This window comes from Babjeviella inositovora, assembly GCF_001661335.1.
Source record: "Babjeviella inositovora NRRL Y-12698 unplaced genomic scaffold BABINscaffold_1, whole genome shotgun sequence".
NCBI lineage: Eukaryota > Fungi > Ascomycota > Pichiomycetes > Serinales > Babjeviella > Babjeviella inositovora.
In genome coordinates, this window is record NW_017566838.1 from 1,662,243 (window position 1) to 1,682,476 (window position 20,234).

Below are 20,234 nucleotides of genomic sequence, written 5' to 3' on the forward strand. Positions count from 1 at the left end.
CTTCACGATGCTTTTCGGAATAACTTTAACGTTATGCCTCGGCTCAATCATTTGACGCATTTGTCACTAAGGGGCCTGGGGTGCATATTCAATCTGGCATCTGACCGTTTGGGAAACGCAAGGAGGAGCTTCCCAAAACGGCAATACTTCCGGCCTACTCGTTCCATAGTTTTTGGGCTTATAAATACCTTGAATTTAACTACAGCTTTTTTGAATTATCATTAAACCGTGATACAAGTGACTATATACAATACCTTGGCAGAGTCCCTTTTTTAGCGAGGTAGCCACGCACGTACGATCAGTCAGAAATACCAAATTGGTTCAGCTAATGAATACTATATTGATAAAAACTACTCAACCCGCGACGGGGGAAATACTAAAATATAAGCTACATCTTGTGCTTTCTCTGCTTGGTAGCAACCTCCATGAATCTCTGCTGTGGAATACCGGCGACCCACTTGTCAAACCCCTGGATGACTTCTCTAGAGTTGGCTCTTTCGTAGTCAAACAAGTAATTGTCTTTGATCAAGCCCTTAATTTCCAAGATGGAAGGCCCGTACAACCCGCTGATGCTCTCCTGCAAGTCAGCTACGACCTGGTCATTGAAGTCTTCTACAGACTTGGTGTTGAGGTAGAACTTGTTGATGAAGCCCAAACGGTACAACTCCTTCCCGGAGATCGGCTTGGCCAACAACAAAGCCTCGTTAGCCTTGGAGAACCCTAATCTTTTGTACAACGACGCAGAGACGGCACCCTCGGTGACCAAACCCAAGTTGGCAAAAGGTGCCAAGAAGAACAAGTCTTCAGTGGAGGCGTAGATTAAATCGCACAAGGCCACAATAGCGGCACTCAAACCGATGACCGGACCGTTGAGCGCAGCGACGAGCACTTTCTTGTGGTTGGACAACAAATACGTGATGTACGTGTTGCGGGACACAAACTGGTTCAACCAGAACCGCTCTATGTTTTCAGTGTCCTCGGTACTCAGCATGCCGATACGGGTCACGTTGGCACCGGCGGAGAAGTAACGGCCGGAAGATGTAAGCATCGTGGCAATGGTATCTGGTTCATTATCAGCCCGTGAAATGAGCTTGGCAAACTGCAAGTACTCGTCACCGTCAAGCGCGTTAAGAGCATCCGGGAGGTTAAATCTGATAATGGCAACCTTGTCCTTAACGGTGTAGGTGATTCTCTGTTCAATCGGAGTGTCAGACATTGTGTGAAATATAGGTGTAAGTAGGCGATGGAGGACTCAGAGCGAGAGTGGAAAGCTGCAGTCTAAGGTACTTATATACCATGAAAGCTCCGTAGCATGTGATGTGGGGAACTAGCCCCGCCTACTGCATCTAGTGGGGAAGCAGCCGAGGGTGATTTATCTGCGCCGAAGCCCGTGCTTTGGCAGGACTCCCAAGGGCGGCTGCAGCTTTCCGAGAGCGGTACCTACACGAGCCCCACGCAAGGGGGGAGGGAAGCGTCGGCAGTACTAAGGATTTAGGTTCCGGGGTTACTAAGATGTCTAAATAATTGAAGATTTATGGAGTTTGGCTGGAGTATACGCTCAAAAAAGAATATCAACCAACCCGCCCAAGTCACAATTTTGTCTCCTACCTGGGGGCTAATTATGCCTTTAGGAGTTATTTTTTGGACTGTACTTCTATGCATAGAGGTGGAAGCCCCTAGGGCCACACGTAGACGGAGGCGCGCTGATGTCCGCGAGACACTAACCGGGCAGGACTCTTTGGGCTATATTTTCTCGGGCTCGCATCGGCAAATAATTAACGGATAGAAAAGGGGGGAATCTGCTCTAGTGTCGGATTTGGTGCTAACTTTCTATCATCAAATGTTGGAGGCTAGAAGACCTCTCATAGTAGAGGATTTACCGGCGATAATTAGGTTTCCGAACAGCTGTTAATGGCTTTACTTCAAACTCTGGGGTTGAAAAAGAAGGCTTTAGCGGGGTACACAATAAAAGTAAATCTCATTTCTGCTCTTATATCGGAACTACCAAAGACATTTAGCGTAACCACGACGATGCCCACTCAAAGGTCGATGTGTCGACTTTTGAGTGGGTTGGACTGCACCACATCTTGCGCTTTAGTTGGTCCGGATATCCTAGGCCCAATACGTTAAACTGATAATTAAAGAATTTTTAGGCAGAATTGTAATTCCTGACTCAGGCCTATAGTTTTATACACCCACAAATCCCAGGCTGCCTGTATGGTAGTCGCTGCAAACACTACAGCTTTGACGCATTCTCTAGTGGCTGATTAGCCGTATTTTATAATACTTATACTTATGAATACTCGGAGCCATACTTTCTATACTCGTCATCGCCGTTGGTCCCGAAGTCCTCTTCGTACATTTCCGTCGGCTCGTGCACCTTCAACATCGGAGTCGGCATCATCAGCTTCTTTTTCTCGTCCTCGGCCTGCTTGTGCTTAATCTTTTGGAACTCGCGGTGGCCGACGATACCCGCCATGAATATCAACGCGATAAAGAACAAGCCGCGCTTGATCAAGTCCCACCGTAAGTCAGCCACGTCCCCCTTTAACGACAACGCAATGTTGGTCGAGACCCTGCTGTTGATGGTGTGTATTTTCTCCTGGCGCTCCTCGGTCTTCAAGTCATTAGCAATGCGGATATCTGTGAGCGCCACCTGGGAGTCGCTGATATGCTCCATAACCATCAAGTGCGACTGCGAATCCTGCTGCATCAAGTGGGTCTTGTAGATCTCCATTTCCTGGACAAACCGCGTCTTGAACTGGTCTCTGCGACGATCCATATCCATTTTCATCTCCATAAGCCGCGAAACCAGCGACTGCTCCAAGTCCACCAACTCCTGGTGGTGTGCCTTTTCCGTGAGCAAGCGGAAAAAGTGTTCGTTGAGGATCGTTTCGATATGCTCCAACACCTCTGTGGCCTGCGCTGGCGTAAACCCCACCGAAATTAACTGGTTATATGCTGCTTGTGTATCGATATACGAGAGTGGCGGGTTGGCGTCGAGAATCTGGCGCGCCCGTTGTACGTGCAAGGGCTCCTCTTGAGTTACCGCCTCCTCCGCAATAGCTTCTGCCGCCACCACTGGCGCAGGGGCCTCAACCTCTTTAGCAACTTCCGCGGCTTCCTCCTCGGATTTTTTCTCCGTCTCAGGCTTCGGTGGACGTTTCATCGGGTTACTATACCAATAGGATCTCAGCTGAACAAGCTGGAAGCGAATCACGGGTCTGTGCGAGGAAGCCATGCGACAAGCGACGAGTAGCTGGGCAGCACCCCTAACCGTGTATCGTAGTGAAGAAAGGGAGGAAATCATGTGGAATGGAGTAATAGGTTTGCGGGGATGCGTGTTTCGGAGGAAGCAATAACGTGGCAATCAACGATACTGGATATAACTGTGTGGTCAGCGATACGGGCGATTCCTAGTAATAAAATATAACGATGCAGAATTGAATCCTGACCGTGGTCCTGTAAGGTGTGTGGGAATGTGCTAAAGTTGAGCGTGTCAGCAAGCTTTCGCCAAGTTTTGCCAAAATCTTATGTAGCGTTACTGCGTGCGGCGATTCTCTCATAGGAAGACTCAACTACGCATTAATTAGAGTAACCATCGATGTATCATAGAAAAGGGGTGTTGGCTCCCGTAACGTGACTTAGCATAAGATATGAATAATACGAGGCAAGTTTATGCTAATATATCTCTCTGTAGAAACATATTAAACCTTGGCACGACGAAACAGTATAGTGGGCAGATTACGAATGTTGTTTTTGGTTGGGCAGGGGCCGACTCAGAAGTAGCGCCTGTATAGTTCCTATTCCTTTCCAACAAAACGTGTTAGGTTAAAGTGTAAATTAAGGATATAACTCGACGAAAAAGGTCTAGTACAGTCTAGGATATGGTACAATACATATACATGATGGAGGCAGAAGGAAATACACAAGGCCGACGCTTACTTCTTCTTTCCAAACAAACCTCTCTTCTTCTTCTTCTTGCCTTCGTCGGTGTTGAGGACCGGAGCGGTGTATACCGCCTGCTCACCGCCGTAGTTGTTAAAATTAGCAACCGGAGCCCTGTCGTACTGGGAGTCGTCCTGGCCGTAGTTCAATTGAGGGTAGTCTTCATGGAAGCCCCAGCCGAGTCTTGGAGTCTCTAACTGCTCGCGCATACCGGTGTCGCCGCTGATGGCGTACTCGAAGCCTCTGATGGTGTCCATCGGACGCTCGTTACGAGCTCTGGTTGGGTTGGAGATGTCTGGAGCCTGGATCGGAGCACCAAAAACGTCTCTCATGGAACCCTCGGTAGCCATCTGCTGGTATGAGAGACGGTTTCCAGCTGTAACGTTGGAGTCACCGGCAGCCTCGAAAGGCTGTCTTTCGTTGACGGCGGAAAGGATTGGGTCGTGAACATTGGCGGAGTGCATGTTCAACTTGGTGTCTTCGCCCATGCCCTGGGACAGCTTGGATTTGAAAAGGCCCATTATTAAAAGATAGAGTGGCCAAACGTAGAAAAGTAGATTCGTAAAAACGCTTTGTACCGTAAACTAGAGGCGTTTGGATATAGTGTGGCATGAGGTGAAAAACTTCGGGTGCAGGGTCAGAGTTAAGGTTGGGTTTGAGGATTGCATACACAATACGAGGGAACAGCCGGAACTCGGTCTCACATAATCAGTGATATGTAGGACGTCATAGTAAAATTCTATAAAAAGAAACGTGAGCCGCAACCTGCCGGAACGCGAGATTCACGGTGCCAACAAGAAAGGAGAATAAATCTTGTGGGAGTCAAGGGTTGATTTAGCGATCTCAAAAAAGAAAACAGAAAACGGAAGTGAAGATACTTTGACATCTGATAGTCTGTGATGAGGGAGTCTGATACGGCCGTCTGAAACACCTCCACTGAGAGATATGCATAATATTGCATAATGAGAACAGGAGGAACCCACTGTGTACCATCCGCATACTCTACAGGGCTTATAGATATTGGTATATGCCAAAGACAAGTGGTGGAGGTGTTAGTAGGTATGATACGTTTTTGGCCTCTAGGAGGATAAGCACTACGCGGTAACTTGGAAATGAGCGGGGCGTGCTACATGTATAAGGTGCATGAGGGACATCGTTATCGGTTTGAGCCACCCCAGTGGCTTCATTCATTACAGTTTACTCCAGCTTAAGAATATATGCGGTGGAATCCCAAATTTTCAACTAGCGAGAAAAAAAGAGTGATTAGGGTTGACAACTGGAGGTGCTTGAGTGTACTTTGTACCGTGCGTAAGGTCTTTGCCAATCGCCGCGCCCTCAATCCTACTAAGAGTGGAAAACCTCGACATATCGTTATGAAGACTAGGAATGTTACCATTTATTGGGGATGTTTTAGACGCTACCAAATTCCGTGCTGTACAAGCGGCTTCAATAGGCCTGAGTCGCGCTAGCGCTGAACTTGCAAATGCATGTGGGGAACCTTGCATTAACAAGATGTATCGGTCCGCTAGCTCCTCCTCGACAGCCGTTTAAAAGTTATTGAAGTGTAAACGTTTTGGTACAAATAACACAGCTCCTTAAGGCCACTGATAGTGTCCATATAAAAAGCTGCGAACCGTGCAAGGCACATACAGTCGAGTTAATGCAAACATTCATAAAATCAACGCGATCGCGTACACCCACGACTAATAAACTAGATTAAAACAAAACATAACGCAAGAACATCGCCCTTAATCACTTCTTTCTACCAAATAACCCTCTCTTCTTCTTCTTCTTCTCCTCTGTGCCGGTGACCACAGGCGCACTGTACACTGCCTGTTCAGTTGTATAGTTATTGAGCCCAGTCTGCTCGTGGGTTTCGTTGTAGCCGTTACTGTGTCCGTATGGGTTAGTCCCAAACTGTGGGTAGTCGTCATGGAAGCCCCAGCCCAAGCGTGGGGTTTCCAACTGATCACGGATGCTCATATCACCTGTGATGGAGTACTCAAAGCTTCTGATAGTGTCCATAGGGCGCTCGTTACGTGATCTGGTGGGGTTGGACATGTCCGGCTGTTGGATTGGGCCACCAAAAATATCAGCCATCTGTCCATTTCCGTGCATCTGTGTGTAGGAGACTCTGCGGTTATTCGATGTCTCAATAGCCTGAGCGAAGGGTTCCGCCTCTTGGACCGCTGAAAGGATCGGATCGTGGACATTGGCTGTGTGAATGTTCAACTTAGAATCCACCTCTAACGGGCTGCCCTTGTTTGTTGACTTGGATTTGAAGATACCCATATGTAGAAAAGTAGAAAAATATGCGTCGTGTGTAGATGTGAAAGAACAAATGAAAGAGAAAATACCTCTATATTACTATGGGTAGGTACAACGGTGAATGAATGTAAACATAAGAGCGCAGACGGGGGGAAACCTGGTTTATATACGGGCCTTCATTAAATGCTATCAAAATTCGTGGAAAGTTTATTGTCCCACCTCGTTAGTTACATTCTATTCTTACGCAAAGTTTCATGCATAACCAACTTTAATTCCTCGATTCAAGCCTGCATACGTTCGCTGTCTGACCTCCTCATCTTACGGTCTAGAGCTGCGATTCCATGTACACATGTCTGTCGGCAGCTAGAGTCTGCTACAAACCCCGATGGCAAGGCTTGGGTTTGTAGCAGATTCTTCTCACTATATGACACGACATGAGAGTCGTGACACAGCCGAGCGGGATTTAAGTCTTATATGTCGGTCGCGCGTCAAGGGGATCCAGGAGATGCATGACAGGCCGATGTGATCAACGGGGTAAGCACCGGCCACTCATTTAGTGGCTTGTCTGTGAATGCTTGAGTGCGCATATCCGATATATAGTACCATCATATAAAACAAGATTTAGCGCGGTGTGGTGGCTGAGCAAACTGGAGAAGAGTGGCCGTTTCCTGATAACGGATCTGTTTCAGAGTCTACGATATACGGGCTAAGCAGACGGACAAACGCACGATTAAATCAGATCGTGGGTTACCAGCGTAAGTTTCAGACCACGCATTTCACGTGACAGGGATTCTCGAAATGACTGATTTCCGAAGGTTTCCGCAAAGCTTACGATGTATATCTAAACCACCGGGGTAAAGTACAATGTGTCAGTGATCCATAAAGTCTGTGGCCAAATATTAAACCTCCCGGGGCGTTCAAGTTTTAGTTAAGGTGGTGGGCTTTACGGAACACTGATCTCCTCTCCTTCCGTGAACTTTTAAGCTTTCGTTGGGATAATCGTGTACGTTTGTGCATATAGATCTACGTAAACATACTGTTTAAAGTCACGTACACCTTTCTTGGACTAAACATCTGCTTATGGACGCCCGTGTGACTCAACGTGTACTGATGTGCCTTCTCTACATGTTTGTTCCAGAGCGGTGATCGGTGTGGCTATACCTGACATATCTCGCTGTGTCTCGGGAGTAGCATTTAGCCACCCCATCTACATGGAGTTAAAAACTACAGATTACATCGAATTTTCGGAAGCATGAACTAGTAAATTGAGTAAATGGAGATTTTTATCCCCTAGAAACGTTTGGCCGATTCTAAAAGTTGCCGGCTCCAAGTACTAATATGTATCCCTATGGAGGATCGCCAGTTATGTAGCCTGTCTAAAGGCGGAAAAAAAATAACTATCAGTATTATTTTATAAAAAATTCATCTTTCTCAGAAGGAGCAACACGAAAGTCCAACAATCGGGTTTTTCTAAGCCAGCAAATGGTGCAACTGGGCGATGGATTACACTTACGACAGACTAAATATCGCCTTCCATAAAGTCCTTGCAATCTACATAATTAGCAAACACTACGACGGAAGAGCCAAGGAACTGGGAATATCAACCATAATAGTACTATACAGATTTCAGGCAAAGTTCAAATTGTATAAGATCAAGAATATATCAAATCAGAAGTAAGGGGCTCCACCAGTAAAGGAGCTTTTAGCGCTTTCTGCCGAACCAGCCTTTCTTCTTTTTTCCAACGGGTTGTACTTCGACTGGAGCTCGGTAAATGGGCTGTTCTTGCGTGTAATTATTGAACTGATAAGGCGCCTCGCTAGCAACCTCGTTGACATAACTTTTTCCGTGTTGTGGGAAGTCTTCGTGAAATCCCCATCCTAAGAGCGGGGTTTCCAATTGGTCGCGAATCCGCAAATCGCCAGTGATGGCATACTCGAAGCCACGAATAGTATCCAACGGTCGCTCATTACGAGACCTGGTGGGATTTGAATAGTCCGGCTGGGTGATGGGATAACCGAAAATGTCTCTCATTTCCCCCTCAGACGCATTAAATTGCTGGTATGAGGATCGACGATTGCCAGAAGTATCGGCAGCCTGTTCAAACGGCTCAGCTTCTTGTACGGCAGACAAAATTGGATCATGTACGTTGGCGGTGTGGATGACAAGCTTGTCATCTTTTCCGATGGAGTTTTGTTTAGATTTAGCCCTGAAAATCCCCATGGTTTGCAGGTTAAAGGAAATATGTCAAGAGGGAGAGTTAGCACCGGAAGATGTCTGTAGATCAGAGGGGTATTGAGAGTGTTGTTTGTGCGGATTAAGGGAATATGGGTGGCACCAGAACCTATCCGGGGAAGGAAGCATATTTATTATATAACGTAAGCTTGTTCTGCTCAAATAAATATGCCACAACTTTAGGTTTAATTTATTGGCACTGTAGCCTACTACTCTAAAAAAAGCCTGTGGAAGCGGCAATAGATAGACAACTCAAACTTTATCCACTAGAATACCACTCAAAAAGGCTTGTTCAAACACACATATATCACCCCCTTTGAAACCTACTATGTTCCTTCTATGTCACGACGCGTAACTCAATGATTTGATAGCCGAATTATGCATGCTCTGACGGTAGGAATCGGCCCCTCTGCATACTTCGATGATAACCCCTTTTCATAGGCAACTGCTGCTACTGCAGGTACTAGGTTGAGATCTACCAGCAAAGACACACACGAAGTTATACCGAAAGCCAAGAGATGAAAATTTTTGGACCAAGTACTAGAGATAAGACTAGAAGGCAAGACGAAGTCGAATATTGGATCAAGTATGTGTATAGGACGAACATGAAACTCTTTCCTTATGGCGAAAGCTGAGAATACAAGGGTGAAAAAAGTTAAGCTAAATCATCCTTCCAGGCGGAGGACTGCTTAAAGTTCAATTAAAGATTCTGTACAGTGATATGCCCCGAGAGATTTTGACGCATAAGCATGTGTCTGCAAGCACTTTAATTCTGTTTATGCGTTTCCGAGAAAAGTTTCCACCGGTTGTCTCCAAGACTGTAGCTTAGGTCTGCGACCTAGATTTGGCGATATTTTGACCCAATAGGACAGCTATAGTCTCTAACGTGAAGCCTTATATACGATAAAACCTTGTATGATCTAGAATCACTGAGGGTGGCAAAGCTTCACATTTGTAGCACCATACCCGAAATAAGCTACATCTACACTATGGCAGGCGTTTCAAACAATACCCAATACCCCAAAGGCTATAGTGGTTTTAGCAAGGGGGTCTTGGAGTTAGGTACTCCCACGCACCTACTAAGGAGTGACACAGCCCCGATTTTTTCATACTTCAAAGTCCCTAAGCCACGCGGCAGTGCTGTGGTTGCAATACACATACTACCTACGTGTTTAATTCATAACTATAAAATTTTAAACGACAAGCAGAGGGGCTTGTAAAATATCGGGTATCTGTAGCTTTCAATTTGCTCAAGTGGCAAAATGGTAGCACAGCTTAGGAAGCTACAGCCCCTGAGTCAGGACGTATCATTTTTTACGAAACCGCTGCGAACACGGAAAGTGATTTATGAAAACCCCGATTGCGTTTCCCCACGCATAATGAGCTTTTCGTTCCAAAGATTCGTTCTAGAATTTATAACTTTTAGACCGTGTTAGCTTACGAATTTATACACGATCACTCAGTGTCAAATTCCCCACCTTATACGATATCGGCCAGGCCCCGTAACACATGACAGAAATGAAGTATGACAGATGGTATTAGTTAAAATTTCGCCCAGACTGCCAGGCTGAATTAAAGCAATGTAATGTTAGTGCCCCAACGGCTTCATCACTTCCTCAAACAACATGCGCTTCAACTCCTCCACGCTCAAGTCGTCCTTGTGCTTGTCAAAATCGAAAAAGTCGTTCGGAATAGGCTCGGCATCCGGCTCATCTTCGGCGTCGTGGTAGAGTGCTAAATACGGATGATTTAGGGCTTCGCTCACGGTGATACGTTTTTGGGGATTGAAAGACAACAACTTCTCGAGTAAGTCGATGGCGAGCGGATTGGTGCCCTCGACGAACAACTTATCGAGCGCGGCCTTCTTGCGGAAGGGTAAGGAGCGGATGTACTCACGCGCGCGCTTGGACTTGATATTGTAGTAATCCTCGCTGGTGGGAGTGCCCAAGACGTCCATGATAAGCCAGAGCTGGTTGTGGTAGTCGCGGCCGGGGAACAACGGTTTTCCCAGTAACATCTCAGCCAAGATGCACCCCACCGACCACACATCAATGGCGGTGGTGTACTCCTGGAAGGTCAACATGATTTCAGGCGCGCGGTACCAGCGCGTGGCGACGTATTCGGTCATAAAGCCGAAGTTGTCCTCTTGGGAGGCTACGGAGCGGGCGAGGCCAAAATCGCAGATCTTCAAGTCGCAGTTTGCGTTAAGCAACAAGTTCGACGGCTTGAGATCGCGATGAAGCACGTTTGCGCTGTGCAATGCCTTCAATGCACGCAATGTCTGGTAGATGAAGTACTGGCAGTGGTCGTCGCTCAACTTTTGCGTGTGGATCACACGATGGAGATCCGTCTCCATTAACTCCTGGATGAGATAGATTTCGTTGAACGAGGCATAGTCATTTGGCCGCTGGATGTCCAAGATTGAGATGATATTTTCGTGCTGGAAGTGGTTCAAGAGCTTGAGCTCGCGTAGCGTCCGAAGGCAGAGCATCGACCGCTCGAATGGCTGGATCTTCTTTATGGCAACCTTTGTTTGGGACGGCAAATGGATGGCTGAGCAAACTACTCCGTAGGCTCCCTCGCCCACTATCTCGATCACCTGGTAGTGATTGCTCACATTGAACGAGATTCGGCGCTGCGGCGCCGTCGGCAACCCTTGCGGCTGTACGTGTTCTGTGTCCATGAAGGGTTATTGATTAATGAGTAGTGGTGTGACCGGAAAGGAGGCGAAATGATGGTTGTAATGTCAATGGTGAATGACCGGAATGGGTGTGTTCCAGATTTGATGCTGATGCGTTTTTTTTTTTTTTTCTGTACGAAATTTTGGGCCAGCGATGCGTTAAGCTAATATACAAATATCAATTTTGGTAGTTATTCGGGGGTATCTAAGCTTTTCTGAAGGCGGATACCAGATTATATACGTGCAACTCAACGAGGGAAGTAGATATACACACGTCGCCGTGAACGCCTTGGTATGGCCACATGGCTGGCACCAGAGTCCTTAGAATGCGCTGGCCGTGTTCCAAGATGAGACATCTATGCAGTACATCACATGCGCTGGGGACTATACGAGACGTTTCAGAATGGAATTAGTCCTGGGCAGCGCGTGTACCTCCAAAAACGGCTATTTATGACTGTTTTTGTCCGTTCGTCTTCGCAAAGCCCGGATCCTTCCTCAAACGGGAACCTACCCTCTCGATTGGTCTTTACGTAGGGACCACGTTTAGTGCAACGTAGTTATTATGCTACGCATCAAGTCCTGTAGAGTAATGGGGAGCATCTTAATTTGTACGTTGGAGCTTGGGGGGCCAGTTTTTAACATATCGAAATAAATCTACTGGAGCTTACAGAGATTCACCTAATTTATTTTTGAGTAGCAAAAGAACGGGCCGTCATGCCTTTAGTGGTTTAGGACGTGCGCCAGATATTACAAGCAAGGTCGAGAACTGCAAAAATACGCAGGAGAGCCTATTACCGGGAAAAAAGAAAGTGTACTGGCAATCTTTATATGGGATAATAAGTACTTGGGGGAATATTACAAGTAAATAATGGCCAAAATCAAACATTAATTAGCGTGGCAACGTGATTAGGACGACACAGAATCGGTTCTTGTGAGTCTTTGGCCTTTTCCAAGCAGTATCTCAAGTGTCAATGGCCCACAGCACTTTTATTTTTCTAGGACAGTTTGAAGCTAAGATACTGACCTCACCATTCGAGATGGAAGTTTCGCACAAAAATCTGATCGAGAAAATTTTAAAACACCCGTTGGTTATTAATGCCTTTAAAATCTCTCCACCATATCCATGACAGTCAGATCTCGAATACGTCATAACAGATGACTTGGATGTGGGCCGTTTCTTAGGTACGTGCGATGACGTCTCTACTGGACCAACCAGGGTCCATGTTTCATAACTTCTAGCAATAAATATCCTTAGGGCTTAATTATGAAAGAGAAAAAAGTTGGTATCCTGTTATAACAATATAACTCTTTATAGATGCCTTTGAATCGGTGAGAGAAGTTTAACAGGAGATTGTGCCGTTCATAAGCATAAAGCACCTGGTGACCAAGACCTTCCCCACGTTTCCATCGCAGATAATCGCCCCTCTTAATGCAAGTCACCTCTAAGCTATTCAGGCATCGCTTTCATGTGCGGCAGCTTCTATCGGGGCTAGCTATTCACTGGAGATAGCTACAAGCACGACTGGGCAAGATCAGAGTCAATTGAGAAATATTCGTCCTCGGTGAGGAGGGTTGGACAGAGTCACTGCAGGGGTGTTCTGAGAGCATGTTTATACTGGGCCAAGCGTACTAAAACAAAATTTAAGTGTAGATGTGAAGCCGCGTTAAACCAACGGCCATCAACTTATTTACGGCATGGAGTTTGACGGAGCCAAGAATCGAACAGAACGGGCGAGGCCTGACGTCGATCCTCTTAGATCAAAAGTGCCCTTCCTCGTCGCAGAAAGGCCATATTTGTTTTGAATCATAGACCCCAGGGATATGCATACCCGCGATACTGGGTTGGTACTAATGTAGGTCGGAAGCTTAATTTAGACGCATGGACATCATGGCGAGAAAAATCTCAACGAACGTTAAGGATAGTATGCATTGAACTGCATAGTCCACAGGAAACGCTGAAACTCTTAAGAGAACGAACTACATGTCGTGTGGATGAGCGATGATTCATATTGGCTTCGGTTGTTAGACCAAAATGGCTTAGTAGTTACTTTTGATACATGTATTTTTTCTTCTTCCCTCACGATGTACGCAAAGAAAGAGGCTTTAAGCCTCAACCCAGAGCCATTTCCATTCAACTTTCGATCCCTGCGTGACCCTCAGGAATAAGTGACGTCAGCGTCTCTTTTGCATGGTGCGCATACAACTACACTCTAGCTGGCCTCGACGAGAGAGCCACTCACTCACAGTCCCCCCTTGTATACTCTTGTTTTCCCTCTATCAGCGTAGTTTATTAATATTGGGAGTGATCTCAGACCCTGCTTTATCCCAACAACGCCTTTTTAGGTGAAGATCCGCGATGGTCCAAGGGTGATACGATACGATTGACCCTGGACTCTTCTACTGTGCAGTCGTGCTCGTGGACTGCCCATCACCCGGCATAACCGGACCAGTAAAGCTCGTCGTTCAAGATGCCTTCCCTGCTGAATATGCATGTCGGCCTATTCCGAGACTAATCTCAGGCACCAGTCCCCATACGAAAGTAATCTGGGGGGTGAAACTAGGGAGAAAAGTTGCATTCATTAAAGGTACTTGTTTTTAGTGACAATAGCGCCATTTACGCAGCCCATGTTGGATACCCAGGACTGAAACCGAAGCACCGCTTTCTCAGAAAACCTTCAAACGGTTCTCTAATTGGGTTTTCTTATACTGGCATTATTCCGGCCGGATAGCCAAAACTAGAAAATGGGTTTCATCTCCAGACACACACCAACGTTGGCACACCGAGTCTGTGCATATTTTACCCAAGCTCGGCTCCGAGATTCCAGCTATACATCAGGCATCTCTGGGATTCCCGCGGAAACTCTACACACCAAGCTTATGAAACTGAACTGTGTAAACAACTCAAACATTTTTTTTAATCCCAAAATCCTCTGCCCGGAAATATTACGATATTTTACCCATTGAAGCATTTCATCTTTTGGTGTACTCACCCACCAGCCAATTGCGTGCGTCAGCAGGAAGAAGCATCCTCAAAAAGCAATCAAACTCCGAGAAACCTGCAGGCCGAGTTCAAACCTAAATTGGCCAACCCAAACTATCACCAAAAGCAGCCGGCCTCCAGTCTTGCTCGAGGCAAAACAGTAGTGCTATATAAATAACCTCGTATTGCTATAATCAATTGGCCGAAATTGAAGTCAACTGACCAAGGAGTGGCTTCGCGGTTCCGACACAGTCGGCGCATGGGGATGGCACATTGTGGTCACGCATTCTGGTACCCAGGCTATGTATGCTCCGCCGTACGCCGGGAGTGCCCATATTTACGCTACAGACTATGCACCGTGCATGGTAAATAGTTCATCGTGCATGCAAGTGTACATAGCAGTGCCAGGCGCGCATGAAAAATTATCGCTAGTAGCTGGACAACTGGAGGGAGAGAAAAAAACATTACAGTCGATCCAGGACTGTGAGATTACAATCAGACGAGCAGGAAGTATATACGGACCCTTTTTCCTGCCAAGAAGTAAATTGCGCTTCCATTTTGCCAGAGCAGGGAGATTCACCTGACAAAAACTGTTCCAAACCACACACTCGTAACAGCTCCCTCAAACAGCAATTCTATAGCAGTAATCGCATAACTATTTCATAACACACCTGCATATCACATCATGGTCGACACGAGTGAAGTGTCCCCTGGAACACAGACCTACGACCCACCGTTGCAGCCCATCCCCAAGAAGTCGGCGTTGATCAAGACCAGCAAGCCCAGACCGCACGTGTGTCCCATTTGCACGCGCGCCTTTGCACGGTTGGAGCACCTCAAACGTCACGAACGGTCCCACACCAACGAAAAGCCGTTCCAGTGTGCTGCGTGTGGGCGCTGTTTCGCGCGACGCGACTTGGTCTTGCGGCACCAGCAAAAGTTGCACTCGTCCTTGGGAGTGCACACAGTGGATAGCGACGAGGAGCAGGATGCGGTGCCGATGGAACGCAACGACTCGGAGGAAAAAAAGAAGCCTAACAAGGACGAACACATCAACATTTTGCTCAACAACACAGACCCCAACCATCCCTTGCCCCAGGATATGCGTGGGTATGTAGCTCCCGCCAGCGATCCCCCCTTTGCGTCTTCATTCCCCAACTCTCCGACCGCTGGTACCCCGTACTTTGCCCCACAGCAGTTCACTCCGCCGTCCACAACCTTTGCTCCGCAGTTCTGTCAGCCGCAGTACTTCACCACCCCCAGTAACACCGGAACTCCGCTTTCATCCGTGCAGTCGCAGTCCTATTCCTCGGTGAACCTCGTGGGGTTGGATTCACCAGTGCACTCCCTTCCTGTGGGGTCACCCATGGACCGTCCTTTGTTCAAGAGTCAGTATCTGCGAAACCCAAGCATGACTAGTCTGGTGCTGGAGGCGACGACACGGCCGGGGTCTTTCGCAGCTCATGCACCAATCCCCACGGAAGGGCACCCCCCTGCGCCTGGTGCCAACACGCGTGATGTGCTTCCACTGCGTACCAATGCATTTGACGAACCGCCCCTCAAAAAGCTTGGTCCCTCTGAGCTCTACCGGAGCCGCCATAACTCCTTTTCCGCCTCTTCGGCCTTCTCCTACACGTCCCGCAAGGAGGCCCGTACGATGAGACAGGAGCAACAGAGCCACTCGATTCCTGAAGCACCACACCAGATCGGCTACGCTTCTCCCCAGCTCACCCCAGCGGCCAACGGCCACGACTTTGACTGCGGCGAACACGGCTTTAGTCTTGAAAAAGAGCAGGGCGCAAACATGAGCTTGGATATCGACATTCCGGTGCTCCAGCAGTTCTTAGGCTCCGGCGGCGGTGCTGGCTACGACGAAGGCAGCGAGTCGCTTGAAGCGGACCTTAATCACGACTGGCTCGACGAATTCATCAACGCCCCCTTGGACAATGACCTTCCAGATCCGTCCCACCACATTGGATTCACAGATCTTTCCTCGCTGTCATCGACCCCGCACACCCACACTCCGAGCGAGCCCTCCTCGACGTCCACTACCAACTCCGATGATATTCCGTTAATGTTCCGTAACCGTCAGATGGATTTGTTTAAGGAGGTTAAGGAGGAGGTTCCATCACTCGGACCGAACGAGCTGCGTGCGCAACCGGCATCTGCGGGTCCCGCAACTGGTAGAGGTCTATTAACGAGCCACACACAACTCTTCACTCCGGAGCTCCGCGACTCGATCCTCGCGTCAAACAACCTTCGCGACGATCAGTTTCCGCCGCTCTCGGACCTCAACCAGTACCTTTACCTCTACGAAAAAGAGTTTGACAAGTACTTTCCGTTCGTACACATTCCTGCATTAGTGCGCCCGAAGTGGTTTTTCCCGGACGCGAGTGACGACCCATTCGAGCACTATCCGTTACTTCTCTGCATGGCGGCGGTCGGCGCGTTTTATTCGTTCCACGCGCGCAATTCGCTTCTCCTATACAATATCCTGCGTTTCCAGTTGCACGCATTCATGGAGAAGCGCAAGAGCTTCAACCACCAGACGATTCCGCTCTGGATCACACAAAGCGCGATCTTGCACGCGTTTTTGGGAAACTTCAACAACAACAGCCACGAGGTGGCGTATGACACCACGCGCCAGATCCACAGCTTGATAGGGCTTATCAAGGCGACCGCGTTAACGGAGCCGTGGGAAAAGTTTGCAATGCCGCCGCCGGTGTTGGACTCGCAGCGCAATGACTCGGCTGAGACGCTATTCGCAAGCTACGCATACTTTGTGGTGGCGCAGTCACGCGTGCGCACGGTTCATGTCGCGCTTATGCTATCGATCTTCCTCCTGACACTCTTGGAGGCGCCGGTGCCGCTCGAGGCGCGCGACATCCGATGCGGTTCGCCGTGCCGAGTGGAAGCGTTGTGGAAGGCGCAGGATCCCGCCGCGTGGGGGGTACAGCTCCAAATACACCACTATGTGCTCGATTCGAAGTACTCGCTCATCCAGCTCTCTAACGGCGAGCCGTTTGACCACGTAATGGAGCAGTTCGAGAACTACCACCACTGCGACCAGCAGTTGTCGTTCAAGACACTCCTCTCGATGCTCATGTGTGTGAGTGAAACCATCATCAACGAGCGTGACAAGCTGAAGCGTGACGAGTCGAACTCGATCATCAAGGCTGCAAAGTGGCGTTTGAACCAGCGTCCGCAGATTGAGACTCTCTTGCGTGCGTGGGAGATGGTGTACGTGCGCAACGGCGGCTTGCTCATGGTGAACGACTCGAATATCCACATGCTCACGCAGGTGCCGGTGGTGAAGCTCATCCTTCCGGTGCTCTCGCTCGCCAAGATCAAGCTCAGTATCGACCTCACGCCGGTGATGCAGAAGGCGTTTGTCAAGGACTGGGATGGCATGAGTGCGGATTTGAAGCGTTTGGATAACGACAGTGAGGCGTTGCGCGAGAGCAACGGCTACTCGTTAGACATCATCCAGGTGTGGATCGACAATATTTCGATCGTCAACAACGCAGAGAGATCGGCAGTGCGTACACCGATCTTTTTCCTCACCTGCATCTTTGCCGCGGTGCTCATCACCGCTGAGTACGTGTACTCGGTCGAGCAGTGGGCCCACGCGTACCTTCGTGCACAAAGCAGTTTGTCGTTGAATCCGGTTGACCGCGCGGCGTGGCTCCGCGCGGAAAAGGTGTTGCGTGGTGTCGAAGAGATGATTTCGCGAAACTCGCGCGTATCGTACTCCGAATACTTGCGCCGCGAAGCCAAGGGCGCGTTAGACATGGGCAAGTTGGATGACGATTTAATGGCGTTGGCGTTGGATCCGGATACGGATTTAACCCGGCTTGCCTCCACGATTGCCTCGTCGCGCTTGTCCACGCGCGCCTTGTCGCTTGGCGTGCGCATCTTGGGTGACGCACCGGTCTGGCCTGCGGCGATGTTGTTTGCCGAGGGATTGAAGGCACGCGCGATCTGCATTACAAGGGAAAAAGATGCAAGCTGTACCAGCAGTTAGCGACGTTTTAATTTCACTCTGCCGATTATGCGTTGTATGTCTAATCGATTTATGTTTTTGCTTACATCTATTGCTCCTTGTGTGGCTATTTGCTCCCACCATTTCATCATATATTTTGGGTTACGACTGTATGAGGCGTGCCTGTTTTCCTACACTTTTTTTTTTTTTTTTTTCGAAAAATTTTCAGATATTTGCTAATTATAGACTTTTCTTTTTTTAATTGAATTTATTGGGAAAGTCGAATATCTAGATGTCTTGTGGTACCGTATTTGCCTTCATTCAAACAGATACTGATACATGTGGAGTAAATCAAGGGGTAGGTTTGATGATCAGGATGATTACCCTTCCAGCTCTCCTTGTAATGCCTTATCTCATCCCCGTTCTCGGTAATTATCCTATGTTTGTGCCAAATCAATCAAGTTTTAGTTTGGATATCTCAGAACCCGTCGTCTTGCTGGTTTGTGCCCTCAATTAAGCTCTAGGATGGTTCATTCTTTTCTAAACTGCCGATACCCCTTTTTGCTTTAATTTTGTCAAAAGTTGGTGATTTCTAGTATGGCCGCACATACAGGCTACTGTCAGGCTTTATGCCTCGTCTAATACTATATATCTATTTTCTACACTAATCTCTGTCTGAACTACAAGTTTTAACCTCAGATCAGTACCATATAGGAGTATTTTGCAACCCATTAAATATTAAAATGGTTCTAAAAGGCTAATTCTTCCACTACTAGCGCTTTTTCTCCATTCGGGTATACCTTGCTCTTAGCTGGCGAAGATCTAGCTGCGAGGCCGTTGAAAATTTGAATGGATATGACTGGTTCCACGAGTTCGGCATGACAACTGACCAGATTTACCTATCCCCTAATTTCGGAAAGGGGGGACATAAAAATCAAGCCCCTTAGTAGCGAGAGAAGTACATATAGCTCGTTTCATAGAGGCCTCTAATCCGTAGCTTGTCTGTCAATTCTTTGTTTCAAAGACTAATCTGGTGAAGCTGCATGCAATACACGGAATGTATGCATAATTTATGCTGACTGGTACCTGTGGACCAAACCGCATTAACTAGTCTATTGTTACACTCCTTACCACCATTTACTTGGTACACAAGGATGCTCGGATATAATCTGGGGTCCCCAGGGGTTTTGTTTGGTTCTGAGCGGGTATTACCCCTAAAAGTAACATCCGACTAATGATCTGGCCGTATACCTGCAGGCGACCAATCCTTTGGTTGCAATAATGGCATAGATGTAACTTTCAAGCTTACATGTAAGTGAAGGCGTGGCTCAGTATCCACTCCTAGATCTGGCTCTCCTGGGGAGACAATGAAGTGCTAATTTCCAGTTACGAACGGGGTATCTTGTGGAGTTCTATTTGTTTTCACTATATTTTGACCGATGCCACTCCGTTTGACAAGAATTTACTCAACCGCTGGAAACCACACTGTATAAATACTTATCTTAGCCACTACCAGTTTTCCAGTCTTGGTACTGTATTAAGGATTTAGCTAAATTATTTCCAACCTCACTGATAGGTCGAACAAGGTTTTAACAAGGTTACACGAAATATCTGGCTAACGCTAGCCTGCACGTTGCACCCCACCGTTCTGCATATGCTTAATGAAAAAAAATCTAGAGCTCGGATTTTCTGCCAAGGCACTGGAGCTGACTTAAAGTTCCGCGCGAAAACTCGGATAATCCCGGTTTTGAGTCCTTTCTCTTCACGCTTACAAGGAAGGCATTTACGGGCCACTTGATTGGATTTACAGAAATAAACAAACAAAGGTTTACAAAAGAGTAGGGTCAGACCCGGTTAGTCTTTTTTGCCACAGTTAATGCGGGATATTTCCCACCTACCGATTCTTGTGCTATCCCTCGGCGGTTTCCGAGAGCGTACGGGCTCATAAATATGTCTTTGGGTTAGTTTATGACGTTCTCCCAAGCAGCAAGGATTCATAATGAAAGATATTTTATGGGTTTGTCTCATTACCGGCCGGATTCATTAATAGGGAGCATTACGTTAGAGGTTTCGAGTTGGCATCGCAAAGCACATTGGGGTGCAACGTAGAATCCAAGCAGCCGGGTCACCCTAAGACACTAAA

The 20,234-nt window shown here is 47.6% G+C and overlaps 9 protein-coding genes across 9 annotated transcripts; 1 reads left to right on the forward strand and 8 right to left on the reverse strand.

Annotated features, from left to right (window-relative positions):
• Window positions 1-237: 237 nt before the first annotated feature.
• Window positions 238-1,228, reverse strand: ECI1 (dodecenoyl-CoA isomerase). The gene has a single exon (XM_019132269.1). It carries the CDS (start codon window positions 1,214-1,216, stop codon window positions 389-391), a length of 828 nt encoding a protein of 275 aa, XP_018988222.1. The 5' UTR covers window positions 1,217-1,228; the 3' UTR covers window positions 238-388.
• A 1,065-nt stretch (window positions 1,229-2,293) lies between these two features.
• BABINDRAFT_5792 (uncharacterized protein) lies at window positions 2,294-3,169 on the reverse strand (the record flags this gene model as incomplete). The annotated part of the gene is made up of 1 exon (XM_019132289.1): window positions 2,294-3,169. One exon carries the CDS (start codon window positions 3,167-3,169, stop codon window positions 2,294-2,296), a length of 876 nt encoding a protein of 291 aa, XP_018988223.1.
• A 657-nt stretch (window positions 3,170-3,826) lies between these two features.
• BABINDRAFT_159389 (DUF2406 domain-containing protein) lies at window positions 3,827-4,556 on the reverse strand. The gene has a single exon (XM_019127630.1). The coding sequence runs from the start codon at window positions 4,467-4,469 to the stop codon at window positions 3,942-3,944; it is 528 nt and encodes a 175-aa protein (XP_018988224.1). The 5' UTR covers window positions 4,470-4,556; the 3' UTR covers window positions 3,827-3,941.
• A 316-nt stretch (window positions 4,557-4,872) lies between these two features.
• On the reverse strand, window positions 4,873-5,278 carry BABINDRAFT_159390 (uncharacterized protein). Its single transcript, XM_019127631.1, has one exon. It carries the CDS (start codon window positions 5,137-5,139, stop codon window positions 4,960-4,962), a length of 180 nt encoding a protein of 59 aa, XP_018988225.1. The 5' UTR covers window positions 5,140-5,278; the 3' UTR covers window positions 4,873-4,959.
• On the reverse strand, window positions 5,067-5,576 carry BABINDRAFT_78105 (uncharacterized protein). The gene has a single exon (XM_019132682.1). The coding sequence runs from the start codon at window positions 5,451-5,453 to the stop codon at window positions 5,187-5,189; it is 267 nt and encodes an 88-aa protein (XP_018988226.1). The 5' UTR covers window positions 5,454-5,576; the 3' UTR covers window positions 5,067-5,186.
• BABINDRAFT_159391 (DUF2406 domain-containing protein) lies at window positions 5,308-6,280 on the reverse strand. Its single transcript, XM_019127632.1, has one exon. It carries the CDS (start codon window positions 6,238-6,240, stop codon window positions 5,701-5,703), a length of 540 nt encoding a protein of 179 aa, XP_018988227.1. The 5' UTR covers window positions 6,241-6,280; the 3' UTR covers window positions 5,308-5,700.
• Window positions 6,281-7,918: 1,638 nt separating this feature from the next.
• On the reverse strand, window positions 7,919-8,437 carry BABINDRAFT_164627 (DUF2406 domain-containing protein; the record flags this gene model as incomplete). The annotated part of the gene is made up of 1 exon (XM_019130271.1): window positions 7,919-8,437. One exon carries the CDS (start codon window positions 8,435-8,437, stop codon window positions 7,919-7,921), a length of 519 nt encoding a protein of 172 aa, XP_018988228.1.
• Window positions 8,438-9,809: 1,372 nt separating this feature from the next.
• BABINDRAFT_159393 (mitogen-activated protein kinase) lies at window positions 9,810-11,329 on the reverse strand. Its single transcript, XM_019127633.1, has one exon. It carries the CDS (start codon window positions 11,130-11,132, stop codon window positions 10,038-10,040), a length of 1,095 nt encoding a protein of 364 aa, XP_018988229.1. The 5' UTR covers window positions 11,133-11,329; the 3' UTR covers window positions 9,810-10,037.
• Window positions 11,330-14,464: 3,135 nt separating this feature from the next.
• BABINDRAFT_159395 (uncharacterized protein) lies at window positions 14,465-18,284 on the forward strand. Its single transcript, XM_019127634.1, has one exon. It carries the CDS (start codon window positions 14,795-14,797, stop codon window positions 18,131-18,133), a length of 3,339 nt encoding a protein of 1,112 aa, XP_018988230.1. The 5' UTR covers window positions 14,465-14,794; the 3' UTR covers window positions 18,134-18,284.
• The last annotated feature ends 1,950 nt before the right edge of the window (window positions 18,285-20,234 follow it).

Coding starts and splice junctions, on each gene's coding strand:
- BABINDRAFT_78105 (XM_019132682.1), bottom strand. CDS start 5,453: ATGCAAGGTTCCCCACATGCATTTGCAAGTTCAGCGCTAGCGCGACTC.
- ECI1 (XM_019132269.1), bottom strand. CDS start 1,216: ATGTCTGACACTCCGATTGAACAGAGAATCACCTACACCGTTAAGGAC.
- BABINDRAFT_159393 (XM_019127633.1), bottom strand. CDS start 11,132: ATGGACACAGAACACGTACAGCCGCAAGGGTTGCCGACGGCGCCGCAG.
- BABINDRAFT_159389 (XM_019127630.1), bottom strand. CDS start 4,469: ATGGGCCTTTTCAAATCCAAGCTGTCCCAGGGCATGGGCGAAGACACC.
- BABINDRAFT_159391 (XM_019127632.1), bottom strand. CDS start 6,240: ATGGGTATCTTCAAATCCAAGTCAACAAACAAGGGCAGCCCGTTAGAG.
- BABINDRAFT_159390 (XM_019127631.1), bottom strand. CDS start 5,139: ATGAATGAAGCCACTGGGGTGGCTCAAACCGATAACGATGTCCCTCAT.
- BABINDRAFT_159395 (XM_019127634.1), top strand. CDS start 14,795: ATGGTCGACACGAGTGAAGTGTCCCCTGGAACACAGACCTACGACCCA.